General features: G+C 41.6%; 1 protein-coding gene across 1 annotated transcript; it reads right to left on the bottom strand.

Moving 5' to 3' along the window:
• Positions 1 to 17076: 17076 nt before the first annotated feature.
• LOC147463456 (uncharacterized) lies at positions 17077 to 25249 on the bottom strand. Its single transcript, XM_086528903.1, has 9 exons — positions 25037 to 25249; positions 19875 to 20006; positions 19623 to 19716; positions 19470 to 19513; positions 19152 to 19256; positions 18890 to 19006; positions 18240 to 18818; positions 17801 to 18100; positions 17077 to 17459 (listed from the first exon to the last, which is right to left on the bottom strand). The coding sequence occupies exons 1-9, from the start codon at positions 25247 to 25249 to the stop codon at positions 17382 to 17384; spliced, it is 1662 nt and encodes a 553-aa protein (XP_086385029.1). The 3' UTR covers positions 17077 to 17381.
• Positions 25250 to 25794: the final 545 nt, after the last annotated feature.

The raw sequence follows: 25794 nt of genomic DNA on the forward strand, positions 1-25794 counted from the left end.
AAATTTGGCTGGATTTGGATGTTATTCCTAATGATGCTTATGTCATTAGTGATGTCATGGCTACTAGTACAAGGGACTCAAAATTCTTTAATGCTTTCTGGTAACGAGCTTAAGTTGCCAAAAGTTTACGGGATGTGGGTGCTCCATTATGCTTCAAGATAAGCTATTGTGGAGTCCTATCAATGCTATGTGATCTCAATGGTGTTTGATCCAAGAGATTCTAAGGATATTCATAAGCAGATTCAATATGGATAGATACTGTTAAGTATGCATAGTAATTGTGTGCTATTTGAACCAGGGGTAGCATATTTGCACCAAAAATGCTTGATGTTGATTGATACAGTAAATATATACTCATGTGGATATTATGATGCTCAAGTATTTGGGAAATTCCTTATAATTCCATTTGATCTTGGGGGCTATTGAAGTGCAAGTTGCAGATTTGAAGGAAACTAGATGTCTCTTGTAGCAGGTTGCATGGTACAAGGTATTTTTTTGGGATTTATGCTAAGTAAGAAGAGTTTTTGGTTCTGCGATCAATAAGCTTACATGGCTAGCTTCTAGTTGACTTCTTTGGACAATTGATAAAGTATCTTCACATCTTTTGAGTTGGTTCTGCTACCAAAACTTGAAGTAAAGATCTTAACGGCCATTTTGTGTGCAGACAGAGTAAGGCATACGTGAGCTTGACATGGTTTCTTAAAGCGAGCTTGATGGTCAATCTGTGTGCATCGTTAACTAGAGCACTTGAGTCTAGCAGGGTTCACTAAACAGGTTTTATGCTCTGGAGATACAACAGATACGGTTCAAAGATTCTTGATGGACAAATAACTAATGGTTAAGCTAGAACATTGATGATAGGGTATAATCCTTATATTATTTTCTTATATATTTACCAGTTACATGAGTGTGATTATGGAAAAGAGCTTAAGGTACCTATAGCAGATGCAGATTGAAGTGCAGTTGGCACATACTGGAGGCTGTGCAGGTTTAGAGGGGTTGGATGACGTGCAGCTATACTCCCATGATAAGAAAGATACTAGAAAGATGCACATTGTCCTTACTTGAATCTTACCTGATCCTTGATTAGTTTTCAGGGCTTGGTAGCAAGCTATTTATACAATTAACGTATGAAGGCAAGAAACAAAGGTAGAGGAAGGACGGGCTCAACAAGTTGGAGGTTCTTGCTCTTTCTCTCTTTCTGGCTCAACACGATCAAAGAGGGCATGAACGAGAAGAAAGGGGATATAGCGTGAGGAAGAAGGGGAGGCGAAGTAGGAGGATGCTATCTCTCTCCCAATCATAAAGAAGAACGCTCTCTCTCTCTCTCTTGCATAAACAAAAAGGATCTCCCTCTCTCTTTAATCATAAGGAAGCTTTCATGCTCTCTCTCTCTCTCTCTCTCTCTCTCTCTCTCTCTCTCTCTCTCTCTCTCTCTCTCTCTCTCTCTCTCTCTCTCTCTCTCTCTCTCTCTCTCTCTCTCTCTCTCTCGTGGATGAGCAAGCAAGAAGTCTCTCTCATTGAGCATAAGGCGAGCAGCCCGTGATTGAAAAGGCAAGGAAATGGAGAAACGAGGTTAAGCAAAGAAAGGAGCCAGCAGAGAAGGATAACAAGAGTTATTAAAGCTTAAGCTATCGGCGAGCTTGGCAGATCCCTTAAGGGAAATTGAAGGAGTAAAAGTGAGCATCTATGAAGGAGGTGAAGAATGAGAAGGCGAGGAATTTTTGGAGATCTCTCTCAATCTTTCTCTCAATTAAGCATGAGCAGGACGACATTGTAGGCGATCAGATAATGCTATAGAGAGTTAGTTTGTAGAGCTCATAAGGGAAATTGAAGCAAGAAGAGCCACATGGAGGGAAACTCCATCATTGTCATCAGCTTGAAGATTAATTAATCATCATGTCCAGTCTTGGTGTCGTTAATGGACCAAATAATCTTGTAAAAAGGGAGCTTAAACTCCTAATTTTTTTAGTTAATTTGAGTGAAGGTGCTGCTAACAGCCCGACTTGGTCATTGATTAGATTGAACTCAAAGCATTATTCAACTAATTGATGATTACAATGATTGCCAGAGCTTTTAGTGTCTGTTGTTTTCTCTCTTTCACACCTCTCATAGCTAGAGGCCTTGCGCCTCCCTGGCTCACGTTTCGAACCCATATCCCCCAACATCTTTGGTGAACCCGATGTGAAACCGAGCCAGAGTGGGATATAAAGATGCCAGAACAGTTGATGCAATTTATTGAAGATTTCAATTCCAATGGATTTGATAAAAATCTAGCAGTTACATATTTGACAAAAATACTAGAATTAGTTCCGGGATATCTGCAAGACGCAAAAGCCATGCATAGATGTTGTAGTAGAGATGGCACTTCATGTTGTATGGGTGCAATATCGTGTTTTTTAAGGATATGATCCAAAAGGTTATATTGCATGTTATGAAGCCGAGATGGAGAGCCAAAATGTTCCAAAAAATTGGATGATTGCAGTTTTGAAGAGGTTGTAAATCACATTTTAAAAAGCAAGTTCAAGAACTGGCAGAAGCATATCCCACACAGCGGGAATATTTTGTAGAAGAGTTTATTTGTGAAAGCTCAAGGATTCTATCTGGAAATAAAGGTGATTACTAAACAAAGTCAAATTATTATTTCACTAAGGTGAAGGGGATCAAATTGTTACGATATACATGTGGTAGTGATGTATGTGAACACACTTAGGACTGTCAGGGTATTTTTTCCCCCTTTAGGAGGTTTTTTCCCCCATGTATTGTATATACGCCCATCTCTCTAGGGCTATCTATCTTTCCATTGCACACTAAGTAATACACTCTCTATTTTGTGCCTTGAGCTTCTTTAGTTTTCTCCAAGCTGTGTGTGTTTTTTCCTGGAACCCTAATTCCATCAATTGGTATCAGAGCAGGTTGTGTCCTCCCGAGCATAGTTGCCAACAGCTCTAGCACACGCTTGCTCACTGTCTTTTATTTCTGTGAGATTTGGCAAGCGTTCACAAGTCGACAAAAATTTCAAGAGAGCTTGTAGAGCTTAGTCTACTCAAATTTCAAATCGGGGCTCGTTTTGGCCTCCGTTTCAACTACAGCGAGTACTCCACATACTATTTTGTCATTTTGTGCAAAATTTTTGTCAGTGCCGTTTTTTGCATAACAAGTGCCTTATAGTCTTCTACGGTTTGTGCTATATAGCATGTGTTGTTCCCGCTCCGTTTCTCCTCTTTTCGGGCAGTTTTTACATCAGGTGCAACATTTACCATGGCTGACAACAACACACGTGTTCAAGATGTTTGCTGCCGAGGACAGATTGGATGGGAAAAATTGCCCTATGTGGGCTTACATGATGCAACATGTTCTTGTGTCAAAGGGCGTTTGAAATATTATGTAGGCGATATTGAGGATGTTGCAGGTCTTGCTGCAAGGATTTCTGTTGTTAGAGTTGTTTTGCCTACAACAGAACAAGCTAGCTGGGATGTAGAGGCCAAAGAACCATAAGGGGAAAAATGCCAAAGACGGATTGTTGCCATTATTGTAAAGCTAATGATCACTTGATCAAACATTGTCCTAAGTTGAAGGCCAAAGAGGAAAAGAAGAAAGAGGGTGGTTCCACTACAAATGCAGCTATTGTTGAGTCTTCTGTGAAATGAGACTGTGATGTTGATGTTGATGCAAAATGGGCTTTTAGTGAAGAGTGTACCTATTATCATGTTGTCCATGATGCATGCATGTCATTTATAGTGTAGATTCACATGTGTGGTATTTTGATAGTGGTGCTACAAAGCACATTACCTCACCTCATGATTTGTTCAGCTCTCTTGAGTCTTTCCCTCATGGGAATTCAGTCACTTGTGTCAACAATGCCTCTTATCCGGTTCAGGGAGTTAGAAAGATTGTGCTTACTACTGCAAATGGCAGTTCTTTCGCACTTGTTGATGCACTTTATGTACCTGGGATCAAGAATAATATTTTGTCTATATGTGCACTTGCTAGACTTGGACTTGTAGTCAGATTTGTGGATGATAGATATACAATTCATGATCTCAGTTTTGGTGACGAAATTGTTGCATCTGGCCTTTTGTATCGTGGGCTGTATAAGATTACTTTTTATAACAAGTGTGGAATTTTTTTGCAAATGCAATTGTAGATTCAAGGGTTGTTTCAGATGCAAAACTGTGGCATGCATGTTTGGGCATCTAAATTTTGTCAGTTTGCTGCGTTTGCAGAAATTTGATATGGTTGCTTCTTTGCCGCCTCTTGAAGCACCTGTCAAACATGTTTGTGAAGGCTATATTTTGGGTAAACTGTAGCATGCTAAGTTTCCAAAGGATGGGTGAGTTTGTGCTACATGCAGACTGCAAGTTGTGCATAGTGATGTTTGTGGGCCTATGCAAACTCCGTACTTGAGAAATTACTTGTACTTTGTGACTTTGATCGATGAATACTCCAAGCATGCATGGGTATATCCATTGAAATCTAAGTCCGAAGTGTTCATGTGCTTCAAGCAATTTCTTGCTATGGCTGAAAAATGTCTCAAAATGTACTATGGGCACCCTCCATTCCAATCGAGGGGGGGAGTATATGTCTCATGAATTTATTGCATTTCTAGCTAGTCGTGGGATAATACACCAATGTACAGTGCCGTGTACGCCTCAGCAAATTGGTGTTGCTGAGAGGAAAAACAGGTCCCTTACAAAAATGGCAAGATGTATGGCCAAGAATCAAGCTTTACCACATCTGTTTTGGCTCGAGGCTGTTATCTGTGCCACTTATGTACTCAACAGGTGTCCTATGAAAGCATTGCATTCTATGACTCCATACGAAGCATGGCATGATACAAAGCCATCTATTGAGCACATGCGTGTTGTTGGCTGTTTGGCTTTTGGTTTAGTGCCCCCACAAGGGCAGCGCAGAAAATTGGATAATAAGACTATCAATGTACTTTTGTTGGTTATAGTGCTGAAAGAAAAGGTTACGGATTTTACCATCAGCAAACAAAGCGCATTTTGGTCTCATGTGATGTTGTGTTTGTGGAAGATTTTGTTCAGCCTTTGTTGTCATGTACTAGAGAGAGTATTGTAAGCTCATAAGACATTGATGACACTTTGTTGCCTCTTTTCAATGGTATGAATGTAAATTCCAATGAGGCAAATGTAAAACCTATGGGGGTTTCTGAAAATGTTACAGATCAACCTATTACTGATGCAGATGTACATAATGTACTTGATGAGGAAAGGGCGGAAAATGAGGAGACTAGAGGCATGCCAAAATGAAGAATGGACACTTTGCGTGACAGTAAATTGGATGTACCTTTGTTTAGTCATACTCGTTCATGTTATCGCCATGCCTCTTATGCATTAGATTGTTAAGCTTTGGTTGTGTCTAGCTTACATGATGTTGATGAACCTCTGTCTTTTGATGAAGCACAAAATTTAGAAAATTTGATGGCTGCCATGCAATATCAAAATATGATGCACTTATAGAAAATCACACATGGACTTTATGTGATTTGCCTTCTGGCAAAAATGCCACTGGTACAAAGTGGTTTTACAAGTTGAAACACAAGCCGGATGGTGAGGTTGATCGCCATAAAGATTGAATTGTTGCAATAGGCTATGAGAAGCAAAAGGGCATATATTATGAAGAAATTTTTTCTCCCACTTGTCATATGACTACTGTTTGTTTTCTATGTGTATTGGCGGCTCATTTTGGTTGAGATGTACATCAATCAGACATTGTTACTGCTTTCTTGAATGGTGACATATTTGAGGAAGTTTATGTAACTCAACCTCACGGTCTTGTCAATAAAAAATAAGAGGACAAAGTGTGCAGATGTAAGAAGGCTTTGTATGGGTTGAAGCAATCTCCTCTTGCTTGGTATGAGAAAGCTGATACTCATTTGGTCAAATGAGACTGTGGTAACAATACAATAGAAAGCACATTGTATGTCAAGCGTGAGGGCAATGTATTTCTCATTGTTGTTCTTTACGTGGATGATTTGTTGATCACTGGTCCCAATGAGGCACATATTGCTGAATTTAAGGCTGATTTGAATGCTACTTTCAAGATGAAAGATTTGGGGATGTTGCACCATTACTTGGGGATAAAGTTTAAGTAGTGTGATGGTGGTATTGCCTTGTGTTAGAGAAGTTACATAGAGACATTGCTATGTAAGTTTGAACTTGAGGATTGCAAACCTATTGCCACTTCCATGGAAACAAGTTTGAAGTTAACTCTACATGATGCTAGTGATCCAGATGATGTCACTCTTTACCAAACTCTTGTTGGCTACCTCATTTATGTATGCAACATGAGGTCGGATATTCAGTTTGAAGTCTCACAGGTCAGCAGATTTATGCATAGCCTTGGGTCTAAGCATTGGTAGGTTATCAAGAGGATTTTCCGCTACTTGAGTGGCTTGTTTTATCCCAAGGGGGAATCATTGCCGCCAGACTTACATGCTTTTTTAGGCTCAGATTGGGCTGGTTGTTTTGACATGCAAGTGTCCACAAGTGGTTTTTGTTTCATGCTTGGCAGTTCATGTATATCATAGTTGAGCAAGAAGCAACCTACTGTGGCCAATTCTAGTTGTGAGGCTGAGTACATGGCAGTCTTCACAACTACGATTGAGTGTATATGGCTCACAATCCTTATAGCTGATTTGGATGTTGGACAGGGACAATCCCAACACTATCTACACTCATAGTAGGTCTAGGACCCTCTACTGGGAGCTCTCCCTGAATACACTTCAAAAGCACAATGAGGTGCATTACCACTATGTCAGGGAGAGGCATTCAGTAAGAGAGCTCAGCTTGGCTTATGTGCCAACACAGGACAACCTTCCAGATCTTTTCACAAAGGCATTGCCTTGTTAGAAGTTCGAAGCTTTCCACAAAGCTTTGGCTTACTCCCCTTTGTGGACTGATCATGTCCTCAAGGCATGGAGCTTTCCTTTACTCATGTGCCAGCTCTCGTTCACCACATCACTCCAGGGGGGGATTTGTTACCATATACATGTGTTAGTGATGTGTGTGAACACACTTAGGACCCCCGGGGCATTTTTTCCCTCTTCAGGAGGTTTTTCCTCCGTGCATTGTATATACGTCCATCACACTAGGGCTATCTATCTTTCCATTTCACACTAAGTAATACACTCTCTATTGTGTGTCTTGAGCTTCTTTTGTCTTCTCCAATCTGAGTGTATTTCCTGCAACCCTAATTCGAACATAGATGCAATTTCTTAATTACGATCAATTTTGAGAGCATATTTCTGCAAGAAGCAAAGCCAAAGCAAATACAAAATTGAAAATAGCAGATTCGATTTTAGAGGAGCATATTTTGAGCAACATAGAAAAGGTAAACGATGAATTTAATGCTGAAACAAAATTATATGAGTTTTTTTCAAAGATTTCTTGCATGGATGCTACCTCCAATAATGGTCCCAGTGAAGACGTAGACTGTACAGCAAGTGATTCACAAGCTGCTGACCTTGACATGGGTTATTCTGAAGAAGTTCATCAAGTAGATGAACCTCTACAGGATACTAATGAAACTATCAGTATCAAGTAGATGAACCTCTACAGGATACTAATGAAACTCTCCTTTGAATCTAGCCAAGCAAGCAGCATGTTAATGTAGATGATTGCATAAATAAATCTATTATATACACAGTAGCTGATGAAACGCATAGGATGAGCTTCAGAATGCCAATGGGCTTATGATTGCTACTAACAATATGTTTCCAGATGCTGTTATCACAGAAGAAGATGCCATAATTGATGATTTCTTGACTAGATTCAAAGGAGATGATTACATCTATGCTTGTACATGGGCTGCATGAAGAGATAACCCCTTTAGTTTTGATGAATGTTGAGACTTCAAAGGGTGATTTTCTCGAGGATGCTATGGATGAAGATCTATAGAATAAAGTTGTTTTATATGATCAAGTTAAAAACCCAACACATAAAAATTCCACTCATGATACATGTCCAGAGAGTCCCAAGGTCTTTTGTAATGGCTATGAAGCTAGAGGGGGTGATGTTGATACTGCAAAAAGTGCACATGGTTTTTCATTTCCTTGGACGATGTGCCAAATGTGGCTGGATTGGATGCTATTCCTAATGAGGCTTATGTCATTGATGTCTTGGCTGCCAGTAAAAGGGATTCAAAATTCTTTAATGCTTTCTGGTAACGAGCTTAAGTTGCTAAAAGTTTACGGATGTGGGTGTTGCATTATGCTTCATGAAAAGCTCTAGTATATTGTGGAGTCAATCAATGCTATGTGATCTCAATGATGTTTGATCCAAGAGATTCTAAGGATATTCATAAGCAGATTCAATATAGATAGATATTGTTAAGTATGAATAGTAATTGCGTGCTGTTGAACAAGGGTAGCATATTTGCACAAAAAATGCTTGATGCTGATTGATACAGGAAATGTATGCTCATGTGGATATTATGATGCTCAAGTATTCGGGTAATTCCTTATTATTCCATTTGATCTTGAGGGCTATTGAAGTGCAAGTTGAAGATTAGAAAGATACTAGATGTCTCTTGTAGCAGATTGCATGGTACAAGGTTTTGTTTTTTGGATTTATGCTAGGTCACAAGAGTTTTTGGTTATGTGATCAATAACCTTACATGGCTAGATTCTAGTTGACTTCTTTGGACAATTGATGAAGTATCTTCACATCTTTTGAGTTGGTTCTACTACCAGAACTTGAAGTAAAGGACTTGACATCCATTCCGTGTGCAGACATAGTAAGGCATACATGAGCTTGACATGGTTCCCTAAAGCGAGCTTGATGGTCAAGCCGTGTGCATCATTAACTAGAGCACTTGAGTCTGGCGGGGTTCACTAAACATGTTTTCCATAATTGAATGCTTTGGAGATACGACAGATACGGTTCAAAGATTTTTTATGACAGCTACCTAATGATTAAGCTAGAACATTGATGATAGGATATAAGCCTTATATTATTTTCCATATGTTTACTAGTTACAGGAGTCTGATGATGGCAAATACCTTAAGGTACCTATATAGCAGATGCATATTGAAGTACAATTGGCACAGACTGGAGGTTTTGCAGGTTCACGGGGGGTGGATGTCGTGCAGCTCCGCTCCCATGCTAAGAAAGATACCAGGAAGATGGACATCGAGCTTACTTGAAGCTTACTTGATCCTTGATCAGTGTTCAGGGTTTGGTAACAAGCTATTTATACAATTAATGTATGCCAGATGCGGCTTTGAAGTGCCAACAAATGCCTTAATGATGCTAAAAAAGATTATTCTTGAAGTGAGCACAGATGCGAGTTTATGATCTAGACCTGTAGTGCTTGAAGTGCTCTATCGGTGTTGGGGTATAGGCGTCTGTGCCTTGCCCGGCCGCCCACTGACTTGTATACCTTATACATAGCATAAGTGTATAGGGGGCTGCTCACTCTTTAGAGTCTCCCCACCCACATCGTGTGTGTCTCCTTCTCTCTCTCTCACTCTCCGTCTGTGGTGCTCCCCGATCCCCTTCAATTGGTATCAGAGCTATGGTCACCGCGGAGAGCACGACGGCTTTGAGAGCTTCGAGGCGATAGCTCGCTCGCTCTCGACGGTGGAGTTCGATCGCGGAGTTTCACGAAGAGAGATTTTAGCTTGAGGAGCATTGTATTTGGAGCAATAGGAGCTTGGTGTGGTCAAGCTTGGTCGAGGAGGCGGTTGCGGCTTCCTTGGTGAGAGGAGCTTTTGAGCTCAGTGGAGCTCGTTAGAGAAGTGCTCGGCGGAGGAGAGCTTGACATTCGAGTGCTTGGATGCTGTTGTGGCAGAGCTCTTGTGTTGGAGCTTGCATTGAGAGGACATTGCATCACGCAGAGTGGAGCAGGAGCAGGTTCAAGACTGTGTGCAGCTCGTTTTTGCCATTTTTGGGCTCGAAAACGCAGTTTTTTGCGTAGCTCCGTCATACAGAGTCAGATCTACATGATCCAAGAGTCTAGGTCAGGGTTTTGGCACGCTCCGGATGCGATGGTGATGTCTATTTTCTGAAATTATGCTTTGAATTACAGCAGGTACAGCAGCAGGTTTATTTGTGCACTTTCGGGTCCCAAAAACACTGTTTTTGGCATAGCTTTCACACCCGGACTCGGATACATATGATCCAGGAGTCTACCTTGGGGTTTTGGCACGCTCCGGACGCGCTTGTTATATCAGAATTTTAAAATTCTGAACGCTGAATTTTCTGCAGCAGCAGCAGTTGTTTATTTTGTGTCGAGGATTCCACACATGGTTTGCTCTCAGATGTGAGAGTGATATTTGCTGCAAGTTTCCTCACAGGTGGGAGGATACGATGTATGCCTTATGTGGTTTGATGCTCAGGGAGACTAATGTGATTGCATTTTGAGCTCGGCAATGTATGCCTTGAGCATGTTTTTTGGCAGTCACAGGTAGAGCAGATATTTGTGTACTAGATTTGCAGGTGTTTGCAATGATGTATGCAAAATGTGGAGATTGGTGCATGCATTTGGAGTGTGGTTTGATGCGCTTTGGTTGCTCACGGTTTTGAGCGTGCAATCAATTTGGTTACTGGTTTTGTGACCGTTTTACTGACGAAACTCTGACGAAATTTTCCCAGGAGTTTTATGCGTATCATTTATGCGATCTAGGTAGAGATTGCGGGTTGCACTCAGCATTTGCGTGCGGTGTTCTCTGCAGGTGGGAGATTTGTGCGTATGTATGCATCGATACCGCACAGTGTGGGCTTGGTGATTAGCTCACAGATTGCAGTGTGATACTAGAGCATGCGAGGCTTGTATTGACATTGCGGGAGCTCTATTTTGGAGTGTGTCTCACAGGTTTTACATTGTGTTTCTGGCCATATTTGTAGACAGTTTTCAGGTGTTGTTGGTGAGGTGGTTTTGCTTTCTAGTTTGCTACATTGTGCTCATGGCAGAGACAGGTGATCGATCAGATTGTGACCTCTCACAGATGCGCATGTTTGATGGGTCAGACTTTGCGGCATGGAGAGAGTGTATGCTTGATGCATTGACACAGCGAGGGTTGCATCGACCATTGAGTGGTGATGTAGGTAGACCTTCAAACATGTCTGACGATCAGTGGCAGGAGCTAGAGGAGATGGCACTATCTACGCTCTCTCTGCACCTTGCGGAATCTGTATATGCTCTTGTTATGTATGAGACTACTTCGAGAGCACTTTGGCGCAGATTACATGATATGTATGATAGATCTGAGTCATCACGGACTCGTGTGAGACATGTACATTCACGAGCACGCCGACAGGTAACATGTTGGTATTGTGGTCATTCTGGACACGTTAGACGGTGCTGTTTTCGTCGTATGCGACATCGTAGGAGACATGGCAGTCTCAGAGATGTATGTAGTGATGCCATGGACTCAGTTGCTTTGACAGTTGAGGCACATGTAGTGTCAGAGTAAACTAGTGACGGGGATGTCACTTTTACCTCGAGCTATGCACGAGATGCTATACATGTGGATAGTGCACTCCCTTCGCAGTGGTTGCTAGACGCAGATGCTATGTTTCATGTCACGCCGCATCGTGCATGGTTTTGTAGCTATTCTAGCGGGATGCTTGGCAGTGTACGTTTGACCGATGGATCGGTGCATGCGATAGTAGGTGCAGGAGATGTGAGACTGTCATTACCGAGTGGTGCATCTTACTTGTTACGACATGTGCGCTATGTACCAGATTTGACAGCGAGTTTGATCTCGATTGGTCAGCTTAGAGATTGTGGATGTCAGATTTCGCTACGAGAGCGAGATTTTGTGATGCATTTGGGTTCACTAGTGATTGCGAGAGGTGCCAGGAGTGGTACAGGTTACCCATTGCATGTGGATCACGTGAGAGACGGTGTTGTCTCTGTGATCACGCAGCCAGGTAGAGAGCGAGAGAGCAGGCGAGTCTCTTTTGCTTGTGGGTTGCAGGATGCTTTGCATGGAGTGCAGAGTAGTGAGCTCGTTGTGCACACAGTTGGGGCACGACTTGAGCAGTCACACAGAGAGGTGACAGAGTCAGACATGCATGCTTTGCTAGTGACTGAGCAAAGCAGAGAGTCAGTTGTGCGAGATACTTCTATGCAGGATAGACAGGTAGAGCGGTCTTGCTCTAGTGAGTCACGACAGGAGGACGTTGTGCAAGAGTCTATGCATACGGAGTTAGAGCATGAGAGATCTAGTGAGTCACAGCAGATTGAGTGGTCATGTTTGCAGTGGATGATTGCAGAGGAGGCTGAGATGTCAGCGATTATGCAGTCATTCCTTTCTATGCTCGACAGTGAGCATGGGGATATAGTTGTGCACGATATGTCTTCCAACAGACACCTAGAGCAGCTGTTTTGCTCTGAGGTTGCACGACAGATTGACGCGTCTTTTGCGGACAGTCAGGAGATGCATGTGGCTGACACGCCTTGTCAGTCAGAGATGCCTATTGCCAGGGACATATATGTTGATGCATGCTCCGTAGAGCTAGCAGAGCCCGCTAGCATTGCATCGGCATTCGGTGGTCTCATGTATGAGATGCTGATCTTGAGACCGGATATCGCAGCTGCAGTGGGAGCATATGTAGTTGGGGTTGTCAGTCGTTTGTTGACTGATGATGGCATAGTGCACGAGGGAGATATGCAAGTATTGCGTACATACTTGCAGTACGTGTGTGGTACGTCTGGTGGTGTATGGACTTACACGGGAGCAGGACAGCCGGATGCACACGATCACAGCCAGCCTGTGGGCATCGGTTGAGAGCGGTTTTCTCTCACCTTTTGTAGTCTTTAGACTAGGTTCCCTTGCTTAAAGGCACAGTCGCCTTTAAGTGGGAGGTTGTTGGGGTATAGGCGTCTGTGCCTTGCCCGACCGCCCACTGACTTGTATACCTTATACATAGCATAAGTGTATAGGGGGTTGCTCACTCTTTAGAGTCTCCCCACCCACATCGTGTGTGTCTCCTTCTCTCTCTCTCACTCTCCGTCTGTGGTGCTCCCCGATCCCCTTCAATCGGTCTGTCTTTATGGCTCGTCGGATTGGAGCTTGATGAAGATGTTATGACAGTTTTAAGTTTGAGTTGATGACAGATCCGTACCGGATTGGACAAATGCAGCTGAGGGGACAAAAATGAAATGAATGTATGGGCCTAAAGTGCTCACTTTGTGTAGCATGTTGGTCTTTTCAGATCAACAATTGGAGTTACAGTTAACAAGATATCGCCAAATTAAATTTCATTGAGGCCCAATTCCGTAGCATCTCAATCGCCTCGATTAGTGTGCCATATGAGATGTTTGCATCTTCGGTAGGGGTTGTATGAAAATATGTGGTGATTGAGAGTGCTTGGCGCAATATGTGTGTTAAATGTGGTGCTATTACAAAAGCACATAAAGATCTTGATGAGCTATTCTCTCAAACATATGGTATATAGGAACAATGATTGCAAGATATACCCAACCTGGTTGCGGCAAGGAAGCTCTAAGGAAATTAACCAAATGTGAAGGGAATGCCTTTCCTCTAAATATAATCACTTGTACTTGCATCTCGAGGGAGGGCAGGAGACAATGATAGGGGAAACAAAACTCACGATGATATTGATAGTACGGAGTTGCCGGGAAAAAAATTGTTGCACTTAGCAATGCTCTGGGCGATGTTTACGCCAAATGTGATGCCTTCTTTTGTGGAGAAATGCCTTGGTCCATGTGTGCATACCAAATGTGGTGTGCGGGCAATATATATTCCAAATATGGTGTGCTCATAAGGCTGCCCATAAGCCAAAAAGGCTGGCCGACCAATGTTAAGAGTGGGAAAGAGAGGAAAATAGGAAGGCATGGCGAGGCCGGAGCAGCAAGCAGCACGAGAGGAAGGGGATGAGCTGGCACTGGCCAGACGGAGGCTCGGACGGTGATGGCTATAAAGCGTGAAGTGCTCAAGAGGTCACGGCGTAGAGGTGTGGTGCCAGTACCGGATTTCGAGCTGCTCCACAGTCGACATGCCGCATCATCGAGGCGATTCCCATGCCACATCACCCACGCGCCGTCGTTGTTAATGAGGATGGGCTAGGGAGAAAACAGGAGGAAGGGCATGAGAGAATGGATTGTGGGGGTTAGCGTGGGGAAGAAGATGAAGAAAGAGGCGAGGGAGGGAAAGATCTCTCGAGCTCATCCTCGTTGAGCGAGAAGGGAAGGTCTCTCTCTCTCTCTCTCTCTCTCTCTCAAGCAAGCTTGCTCTTTCTCCCCCTTAGCTTATCACGCTTCACCTCTCCTCTTGCATCCCGGCAAACGGGAGGAAGGGTGGAAGGCACGAAACAAAGGTAGAGGAAGGACGGCGGGCTCGACAAGTTGGAGGGGCTCACTCTCTCTCTCTCTCTCTTGCTCAACACGATCAAAGAGGGCATGAACGAGAAGAAAGGGGATATAGAGTGAGGAAGAAGGGGAGGTGAAGCACTAGAATGCTCTCTCTCTACCGAGCATAAATAAGAACGCTCTCTCTCTCTCTCTCTCTCTCTCTCTCTCTCTCTCTCTCGTGGATGAGCAAGCAAGAAGCGAGGGATGAGCAAGCAAGAAGTCTCTCTTGTCGAGCATAAGGTGATATTCCCGTGATTGAAAAGGCAAGGAAATGGAGAAACGAGGTTAACCAAAGAAAGGAACAAGCAAAGAAGGATAACAAGAGTTATGAAAGCTTAAGCTATCGGCAAGCTTGGCAGATCCCTTAAATTGAAGGAGTAGAAGTGAGCATCTATGAAGGAGGTGAAGAACAAGAAAGACGGGGAATTTTTGCAGATCTCTCTCAATTAAGCATGAGTAAGAGGACATAGGATATTCTCTCTTTCACACCTCCCACAGCCAGAGGCCCCACACCTACCTGGCTCACACTTCGAACCCATATCCCCCGCTAACTTGCTCTCTAATCGGCAAAGAAATTCTTCACCCATATGTAGGTGAGGCATGGTTAACTTAGAGAGAACTAACATTCTCTAGTAGTACCATGTCAAGCTAATAAAATTATCTAAGTATGAATAAAAAAATATCTACCTTCTAATAAAATAATTATTATACAAAGACACTAAGAAATTTCTTTGTCATCACCATGCCATTTTGGGTTATGTGTTGAAACGCGCCTTTGAAAGTGTCTTTGTTGTCAAGCACAGAGGTGTCAAGGGACCCCAATGTTCGAGGAGCATCAATGCCAAGCTTGCAAAGAGAAATGATATATGAAGCTTGTTGCTAGTTCAACATTGAGACATTCCACTTGTGACACCATCATTCCCACACTTAGTGTTATCGAGGGTGATCACTCACAAAGAAACAAGCTATAGAGCATTTTATAGTCATTTATATTTTCTAGCACAATGAAGCTTTTGGACACGCTATATGTTCTCACAAGGCTATATCCACTTATGTTTCAAATGTCTAGAAAAAAGGGTATGGTGAGAAGTTTATCAAAAACCCCTCTGCACATGGCATTAAAAAAAGAGGGTAGCATAGAGCGTAGTCTTTGCTATTGCAAGCTCTCCATAGCATTCTAAGAAGGTCTAAACTCAAAGGTCGTAGTGAGATATTGCAGGAGGTTTTTCAAGGTACAAACGTGATAAGATTGTGGGTAAAATGACTCCAACATATTATTGGGAAACCTTTTAAAGTTACAACTAATTTCTTTGTGATCCAATTGATGCTTAGTGTAGTGTCCGCTTCTCATAGCACCTTTCATTCTTGCGGTTCCAAAATATAAATGCTTATGCCTCTATGAAGAGTCCATGCCAATACATTATTTTGATTTGGGAGTTGAACACAATTGTGAACATGTCCATAAAGAATTTTAAAACTTGTTTCTATCGATATCAAAGTACAGTTGCTTATGCAAGAAAATCCCTTAACTTTTGAAGGTGTGAGAAACTTTGTTTTTTTAGATCCTAGATATTTCCATATGCAACATTGAACTGAAGTGGCTTTCCATGTCCATTTGGCTTCACTGTCGACATGTACATGTAGTAATAGTTGGAATCGAGAGCTTAGATGTTTTAAAAAAACAAAGGTTTCTCATATGATTATGTTCTTTTGTTTTGAGCTTATTTATGTTAAAACAATTGCATTTCTTTTCTATTTTGAAGCTCATAGAGGACATTATGGTTGTGAGTGAAAGCTTATACAAATATATTTCTAGAGACTTCTAAAGATTGGCTATCAAGTTAGCATTTGGTTCATCATCATCAAAGACAACTTATAACTATAGCTAAATATTGTCTAACACTCTTATTTGTTAGGATATTGCATTCCATTGAATCTTCTTTTTTAATCGTAGGGCTTTACAAGAAGATTTCCCTTTAGAGTCTCTCTTTGCTTTTGATTCCAAATTGTTCATTAAGATCCTCGCAAGCACTCTTAGCCCATTCAAAATTGATAATGGGATGCATCGGTCACCACCACAACGATACGCCTACGATCATGAAATATTTCCTTTTTTTCTCCCCAAATGTATCTTCAAGGGAGTCATATTGTACCTCTTATAGGACCTCTTAACCAGACAAGTTCACAACCTTGTAACATAATGCCACGTGGGAAACAAAACACTAGTGAATAGCCTTTTGTCCCGACGTTAGTTTTGATGTTGGAATAATCCTATCAACAAGAGATCTTTGTTATTCGTATCTTGACGTATCTACATCCTTGCAACATTCAAAAGAAAGATTTTTCTTAGCTAGATGTACTTAGAATCAAGATGAGTTATGCTAAATAATCTCATTGTGATGCGTTTAGGTACTAGTCATTAATAGTTAGGTGATTACTTGAAAGGGAAACATTTGAGCTTTGAACATTTACAAAGAGATCATTGGAGAGCGAGAATCCCTTCATGAACCCTTTCTTGTTTAGTCACACAACCGTCCATCACAGCTGTTTTAGGAAGCTAGTGCATTGCCATTATCCCCAATGGAATCAATCCCCGTTGTCTACTTCAATTTTGCGAAACATGGAGAAATACGAAATTGTTCATTTAACAATTAAATCCTAGAATATTGTTTCAATCCTTGAGAATCAACACCATCTCATTTGGTACAATCTTATGTGCAACTTCCCTGATCTAAAATTAGTATTTAAAGTATCTATGATGACGAAGACAGATTACAAATCCAAACATTGTAAACCACACTTAACAAGGGTAAATCAAACATACATGGAACTAGCCAAAACCCAATTGATATATCGGTAAGTGTAACCTTATATCAAAAAGATAGCTTTTGTTGTAGCAAAATCATCGATAAATGTTAAGGTAGAGAACAAGGCAAAATATTATGCAACTAGCTTGCCTTCCAAAAACATTGAGCTTAATTATAAAGATGGTCATCTTCAAGTTAAATAATTCGGCCCTTTTCCCTCCTCTCCTCTTAATATTGCAATTGGTTGAAAAAAGTTTGTAATACTTCCACAATGGCACTAGCGGTGAGGTCACTATCTTGCTCGATCTACAAAGGACATCATGGGAATCATTCCAATAGCAAATGGGCAAACAACATCAAAATTGTATGTGGTGTATGTCGTGTGTGTTTGTCCACTAAAGCAAAGAGTATGTGTGCATCAGAGAGAGAGAGAGAGAGAGAGAGAGAGAGAGAGAGAGAGAGAGAGAGAGAGAGAGAGAAGAAGAAAGAGAAGTGGTTGTGGGTGGTGATAGGATGCAGAGAGCCACAAGTCTAGTTGCAAACTCAAGTGCACTCACATACCCACACACACAAGTTCAAATACAAAACCAAAGACCCCACAAAGCATATAAAAAGACTGTGCAAAAAAGGGTAAAATCAGATAATACCTGAGCAATGAAAGTAAGATCCAGTGCTGTATCGGAGAAGGATAACACATTGGCATTCACTATCAACAAGGGCATCTTGTCAAGTAGCTCCAAACATCTGACCAGAATGTTTTTGATCTTATTGCAATGGACATGAATAAGCACATTGTTTCCAAATGCCCAAGCTTCAATATCAGCAGGCTGAATGCTCTCATCTGAATTATTCCTCGAACAGGAATGCTGGGCCTCAACCTGTTTAAGATGCTCCTCCAGCTGTTTCACATACTTGATTGCATCTCCAAGTATCGACGCTTTGTCCATCTAGTAATAAGCACATGTGAGTCCATTAATGGGCAGCAACATAGCCCCCAAAACCCTCTCCATATAGAGCCAAAAAATTAGTTTAACAATGGTTTTGTTATCTACAGAATGTGCCTCAGATTAAAAGAAGCAGCTGTACCTTCTTTAACCCAGGCAAAATTGCTGACAATGCAGCAAATCTCTTGTTGACTTTCTCTCGTCTTCTACGTTCCGCCAGAACATGAGTGTCACTCTTTCTAAGAATGGAATCAACGGGCACAGTGTTTGTCAAGTCTGCCACTCCGGTAAAATTAGGAATTTGCATTTGTTGTGCTGGTTCAATTTGAGAGTGAAGGAAACCATTCTCCCATTCTTGCTTGTGCGAATCTCGAAAGGACAGCCTTCTTTTGCCAGAAAATGAAGTTGAATCTATAGATGAGAGTCCATCTTCCATGCTGGCCAAAAGCTTCTCCACAATATGCATTTGCTCATTTGGTAACATTTTAAAAGAAGTCCCAACTTTCTTTCTGCGCGTAATTTTTGGACTAGATGTTGGAATACCAAAAGATCCTTGTAATGGCTGATCTGATGGCTGATCTGCAGGCTCAACTACGTATGAAACCCTCAGCTCTTCTAGAGAAGATCCTTCCAATTGTGGAGTCGAACGCTGCATGTTAGCTGATGCAACCAGCCGTGAAAGATCATCAATAGCTGGCCTATGGTATACTTCATGCAAATCCTGTTCAGGAATAATTAGCAGAGTGGAAAACACCATATTGAAGCTTCATTTCAAGCTGTGCAACGACTTACCAATTCCAACTCAGACAGCAACCAATTGAACCTGGTGCCGCTTGCCCCGAAGTCGCCTGCACCACCACAGCTGCTGGGGCCGGAGGATGGCTGCTGGTGCATTTCCATTACATGAATCTGTCAAAACAGAAGCAACTTAGGGGTTCCTTGCTTGCATGCGGAACAACACGAAGGATATATCCATATAAACGATATGGAAGACGTGTGTGTGTGTGTGTGTGTGTGTGTGTGAGAGAGAGAGAGAGAGAGAGAGAGAGAGCACCTGAATTGAAAGTCGGCAGTAATGGCCATGGAAGCTTAAAGGCCCTCCCAGGGTCCCGGTCGCTTGCACGTTTTCCTGTTTGCGCGCGCGCTTAGCCGTCTCTGTCTGTGTTCACGTGAACACATTGAACTTCGGTTTCCTTAAGCAATGCAAAACTCTGGCAACCTGTCACTCGCGGTCAACGTGCCCAAAGATTGTCTCTCTAGAATAATACATACTACTGGGTCTATACATCTTATTAAGAGGAATCTTTTGATATACCCTCCTCCTCGGTCTGCCAAGTTTGGTCGCTTTCGCCTACAGGGTGTTCCCACGCACCTTGCCATGCTCACAGAGTGAAGCAGACCACTCCCTTGCTGTCCCTGTGCACGATGCAGAAAAGCTCTCAGTGCATTCCCTTGACTAAACCGCCACCGGAGATGGCCCCTACATCACATGTCTCCTCGTGCTCCTCCTCATGCGCCCTGTGACCTGCCCATTTTCCACTCCACTCCTCCTCAGCTTGCTCTAAGGCTCTGCAGAGTCCCTCGCTCGTCGCTATGGCTCCTGCACCTCCACACTCGTCCTAGCTGCATGAAGGCAAGGACGATCCAACTTTTCAGGTGGTTGATATGCACCACGGTCGTGGTTCTCGCAGCTGACTAGCACGAAAGAGAGAGAGAGAGAGAGAGAGAGAGAGAGAGAGAGAGAGAGAGAGAGAGAGAGAGAGAGAGAGTGCTCCACCTGCTCGCCATACCCTGTTGTGCCCTCATCCTGCCCATTGCCTCGTCCTGCAGATTGCACAGGCTTGGACCCTGCAGAGGCGAACCTTCCCAACCTCGTTCCCCTTCCGGTCGATGTTGCTCGTTGCTCTTCCTGCGTCCACGGAATGCATCGACATCACCATACAGACAGAGACACACACACACACACAGAAAGAGAGAGACCCATGCACGTCCTGTGCGCGATGAAAAATCCAAAGTCCCCTGCTTCCCCAATATTTTCTCGTAAATTCCCAAAATGCCCTTCAAATTTTCCAAAAATCCCAAGATACGCCAAGTTGTCAGAGCAAATGTCTCCGAAAATAAATTTTTTTATAAGTTTCCATAACAGCTGATTGTATTATAAATTGTAATTGAGTTAGTTAATATATTATACATAATTGCCTACCTGCCTTTTTCCGCTAGATATTCTCTGACAAATTGCATGCTAACCACTAAAGAACGGATCTCAATTGTCAAAAACCTTGACCAATGCGTCACGTGGACGTCTGCTTCCTTTTCTATTCAAACTAAAACACGTACCTTTACTTTTACATCCCTTTAAACAAAGGTATCTCCCTAGATTCCTACAAAAAGAAATAGAAAAAAGATTAGGGAGACATACTGGTCGGTCCAATTTCACCCTCAGCTTTTAAGTGCCACGAGTCCCAACCATCGGATCAAGGAAGAAAATTTATTTCTATCAAACATACAAAATTCCTTTTCTTGAATTTGCCAAGAGGAAATTTTTAAAAATTAGGTTTATTTTTTAAGTTTTTACACTATTTTTCTCTATTTTGGGACAGAATTTCTCCTTTTCCCATCGCCCTTAAACGGCATTTTTTTATATTTCAAAATGGCACGATATTAAACGGACACATTTTTTCAAAACACTGGATCAAGGGCTCTTGTGCAAATTCAAGAGCGTTTGCACATCTCGGTTGTCGTTCAATGAGTAAAAACTAAACTCGGGATCTCGAGTTTAATTTTTTTTGTAGAGATCTATTGTTTTAACTTTAAGTTTATGGAGAAACACATCTATTTAAAGAAAGCACACGCGAACATGATGGTTAAGGCCCCTAACTCTCAAGCTGGTGCTGAGGGTTCAAATCTCACATTAGGGGAATTTTGAGGTCATTTTTGTGCCTTTTAGCGTGTAGAGAGAGAGTGGTCTCAACCAATGGTTGAAGAGCTTCCGTTACGGAACCTCTATTTTTGAAAACTCACAAAAAAGCAAATATTCTATCTCTACCGCAACTTTGAGCTGGTAAATAGCAATGTAAACAAGTAAAAGTGCAAAGGCATTCAATAGCTGTCGCTTTCAGAAAGACGTACTTCTCATATTATATTGTTTTCATTTTGCACGTCGTCATCATAAAACAACGTTTGGATTCTATCTCATGATCTTTTCCAGATTTGAACCGTTTTTTGCACATTCTGCTTATTCTTCTCTTGAACTCAGACTAGACTTCTCTGCTCATTTATTTTTTCACCATGGAATCTTCATCACGATCAAAACGACCAAGAACTTCCATTGAAGCCATTGTCACTTACAACACGACTGATCAAAATGGAGAATGGATTCCAATAACTATACAGAAAGGAACGTGGATACTGATGCAACAGAACAAGAGAATAAAGTCTTCCACCAAAAACTCTTTCTTGGCGGGATGGAAGGGCATTGTTAAAGATTTCAGCTTTGGCGACAACAAAAAATCAATCAAAGAGGTGCTGGTGCAGCATGTGTACATGCATAAAGATCTGCATATTAACTCAGAGAGTTCTGCTTTGCCATTACATAGACCAAACTGTAAGTCTCTTAACTTAAATTCTTATTTGTAATGCATGTTGTATAAGGTTATTTGTTGTACAGATTTGTATCCTTCAAACATTATGGAATGGCAGCCAGTAGAATGTGTTATAAATATTCTGGATGCAGTGTGTCATGGATCAATTGGTGAAGAAATATACAAGGGAAGGACTAAGGGTTCATTGGCAGAGAATGGAATATTCTTCTTTGACCATTATTATGTTCCACCTAGAAGGACTGGAGAACTTGGAGCCACAACTAAGCTAGACTTGCCTGATTTCAAAAGTGGAGAATGGTCACTCCCTAGCTCAAATACAAGTGAGGGCTACAGGTGCAAACTCTTTTGTGAGATTCAAAAGTGTTTGAAAGCAAACATAGCAAGCAAGCAGAGTAGAATTTCTATATTCATGCCCAGTACAGTTTTTGTAGACTTCTTCTCTAATGCTGAAGTCAAAAAATCTAGAACAATGTTTTCAGTGAAGACTTTAGACTCAACAAATGTACTTGAATTTGTGGATGAGGGTTGGAACACCAAAACAGTGAATGGAATCACTTGTAATGTGCAAGCTGGCTCAATTGCTTGCAAATACATGATAGGGACACAAAACTTCATTATGTCATTTTATTACAGAAGATGGCACTATGTTGGTGGTCAGCTAACTCCACTTGATCAAGACATGGAGGACTTCATTGACAGCCCAATAGAAGACATTGATATATGGGTAAACAATGAGCATCTGTCAATTGTAAAGATAAGAGGCATGTGTAGCTTACATCAATTGAGATTGGACCTGCAAAATGATGAAATTGAACTGCCCACAACATTCTGCTTTCAAATAAATGGTGGAAAGGTAACTGTTATCACTAAAAGTCTCTTGTTCTCTTATTGGTTCTTTATTTAACTTGGGCTGTTTTTGTAGGTATCAAAAAGGAATGAAAAGAGGCTATAGTGCAAGGACATCTTGGATGGCATTGTACATTTGGTGCCTTGAACATCCTTTAAGGAAATTTTGTAACACATGACCTGCAAGGATCTTGTTTTGTATCACATGACCTGCAAGGATCTTATTGAAATAAAGATCTAAAAGGATCTTTATTTTGTTATTGAAATGCAACTTTTCCAAACATCAATGATTTTACTTCAATGATTTGATTTTGTAACAGAGTCTTAAAACAAGGTGATCAAAATGTATTCAATTTCAAATATTTGCAATTACATAGACAATTGGATACAAGTGGGCTATAGAATAGACAATTGGATACAAGTGGGAAGCTTGATACAAGTGGGCTACAATTAGATACAAGTGGGAAGCTTGAGACAAGTGGGCTGCAAAAAGCTTGATACAAGCTTGATACAAAGGGCTATAGAACAGACAATTGGATACAAGTGGGAAGCTTGATACAAGTGGGCTACAAAAAGCTAAAATAGTTTTCTGCCAGGAGTTTTCCTGTCCCTAGGGGTTGGTGCTTTTGCAGTGGGCTCTTTTGTCCTGGGAGATTTTCTTGTGGGCTCTTTGGCAGGAGGGCTTGAGGGCTGCTTCCTCTTTCTCTTATCATCCATTTCTTCACTTGCCTTTTCCTGCTCACCACTCTCTTCTCCCTCTTCACTTCCCTTTTCCTCTTCTAGTTTTGCTTTCCCCTTTGCCTTTTCTAGCTTTGCTTTCCCCTTTGCCTCTTCTAGTTTTGCTTTCCCCTTTGCCTTTTCTAGCTCTTCAGCATCATCATCTTTAAATACCTCTTGCAGTCGTCCATTTGCTTCAATCATATACTTGATAATCTTTGCTCTTGTCAACCATACATGGTTCTCACTATAGCACTCTCTGTTGATCTATACAAGGCAATAGAAAGCAAGTTTTAGGAACAATAAAATGAGAAAAAATACAGCTAGCAAATATGAAATATGCTATACTTCTATATTCTGATTGTCATTGCAGTATATGAAGTCCAAGAGGAGCTTGGAATTTGTCACTACCCTCCATCCACATGAATGGCTTTCAGGCTGGATTGGAACCTGCAACTCATTACATGTATTTATGGGAAAAAATATTTGAGGATATCCATTGAAGTGAACAAAGCATAAAGAATTCCAACCTTCACAACTGAAAATTGGATTTCAGTCAGCATCTTTGGCATGGGTGGACAATTCTCCAGTGTCTCTATAAATCTTGTAGCAACACTGTCCAAAATTCTTTATTAAAAGTATGTGCTTGAGGTTCTGCTTGTGGTTTACAAAATGTGTCTGCTACTATACTTACAATTTTGCTTGACCATGTACTCCAGCAAGAGAATTGACAAAGTAGCATTTTCTTTTCACAATATCAATTGCAATTAAACTCCAATGTGAGCTATAAAAACAAGCCTCAGTTATCCTTCTAACATGAATTAGTAAATTCTCTTCACAAAGTGTAGGTAGAAACTTACCTCTCATGATAGGGAATCAAGAAAATTTCACAGATTTCCAAGTCCACATGAATCAACCACTTTGTGAGCTCTCTAATATTTGTCTCTGTCCTGAGAAAGTGGGAGATAGAAGGGTCTAAAAATTCCACCTTTTTTTGAAGGTCTGGCTCATATGTATGCATCATTAACCTGGTACAAGATATTGTTATATAAAGAGTTCTTGCTATAAACAAAAATACATAGGAAAACAAAAGCAACCTGAGGCATGTGATAAGGAGTGGAGAATTGATCTCCTTGGTCCAGTCCTTGAGAATTTCCAAGGTCTCAGAGTCAAGTGAATTGTAATCCTCCCTAGGATCCTCCTCACTGAATAGAGCGACAACAAAACCAGTAGGATTGACACTCCTCAAGAGGGGCACTAGTTGAGGTTCCAACAGGTCAAGCTCCTTTCTATCTGCAATTTCCTTGTCTTCCTTTGCTCTCTTTTTCCTTTCCTTTTCCTCTTCTTCAGTAATATCAACTACTCCTACTTCAGGCTCCTTGGGCTTCCTCCATGGAGGAATGTTGAGAATATTAAAGGCCTTAATATCATGCATAGGGACAGGCTCCAACATTCTTGAAAACCTGTATCTCAGCCTCCTGAGGGTGATCATGTCTTTGTCCATCAAAGTAACCCTATGGGCATGAGCTGCACAGATATAGGCATCTTGGAAAAGCTCAATCATAAAGTCCTCAGAAGCCTCTTGGATACATGCTAATGCAGTTCTAGTCCACCTCATGTCAATCTTGTACTCCTCTGCAACTTGTCTGCATAGTCTTTGGAAGGGCAGTTTGGGAATTGCAAGATTGATGGCCTTTATGGCCTTCCTTATCTCTCTTAGACATTTGACCCCCTGCTTGAACTTTCTCTTTGTAAGGAGAGGCTTAAGCTGCACTGGCTTGAAAGCTTTCCTCTGATGTGTAGTCTTTCTTTTGCTTGGTTGAGGGTCAGGTGTACTTGGTTTAGGGTCCTTCCTCTGAGATGTGCTCTCCTTTGGTTTTGAAGTACCAGCTAAAGCTTTGCTAGGCTGAGCTTCTTCTTCATCTTCGGATAGAGGCTTATCAACCGGCTTATCAACCTTCCTTGCAGTCTTCTTGGTCCTTGCCATCTTCAAAAGGGATTTCCGTACATAGTGGAACACAACAAACATTAGTAAAAAAAGTAAACGATGTATATTTAGTGGCACACATTTCCGTACATAGTGGAACACATTGCGGTGACACCCCGTAGGCGAAATCACAAAGGGACCAATGTCCTCACACTAACGGTGGTCGCGCACGGCGTGATGGAGCATAACAAAATATGGTGACACTTCGTACACGAAATTGCGAAAGTAGCACAGTCTTTCCACTTACCAAATTCGCGCACGGGGTGACGGGAGTCCCAAGCGTTGATAACCTCTTAAACATCTTGAGACACATGTTGTACGCATGGTGAAAATAATGGCACATATGAGGTACACATCGTAAACATGATCACATATGTGGAAATGTGGAACACATTGACTTGACAAAAGCAATGACAAAATGTCCTTCAAAATGTATATTTAGTGGCACACATTTTCGTACATAGTGGAACACATTGCGATGACACCCCGTACGCGAAATCACCGAGGGACCAAAGTCTTAACACTAACGGTGATCGCGCATGATG

Source organism: Adiantum capillus-veneris, chromosome 2 (genome assembly GCF_014529385.1).
Source record: "Adiantum capillus-veneris isolate H3 chromosome 2, ASM1452938v2, whole genome shotgun sequence".
Taxonomy (NCBI): Eukaryota; Viridiplantae; Streptophyta; class Polypodiopsida; order Polypodiales; family Pteridaceae; genus Adiantum; species Adiantum capillus-veneris.

Bases quoted from the DNA above. Each gene is read 5' to 3' on its own strand.
- LOC147463456 (XM_086528903.1), bottom strand. From the start codon at position 25,249: ATGGCAAGGACCAAGAAGACTGCAAGGAAGGTTGATAAGCCGGTTGAT. The intron at 20,007-25,036 runs GTGCAGCTTAAG...CCGTGGACGCAG, and splicing joins AGAGGAAAGCTTTCAAGCCA to GAAGAGCAACGAGCAACATC. The intron at 19,514-19,622 runs GTCACAGGGCGC...CATCGTGCACAG, and splicing joins GTGGAGTGGAAAATGGGCAG to GGACAGCAAGGGAGTGGTCT.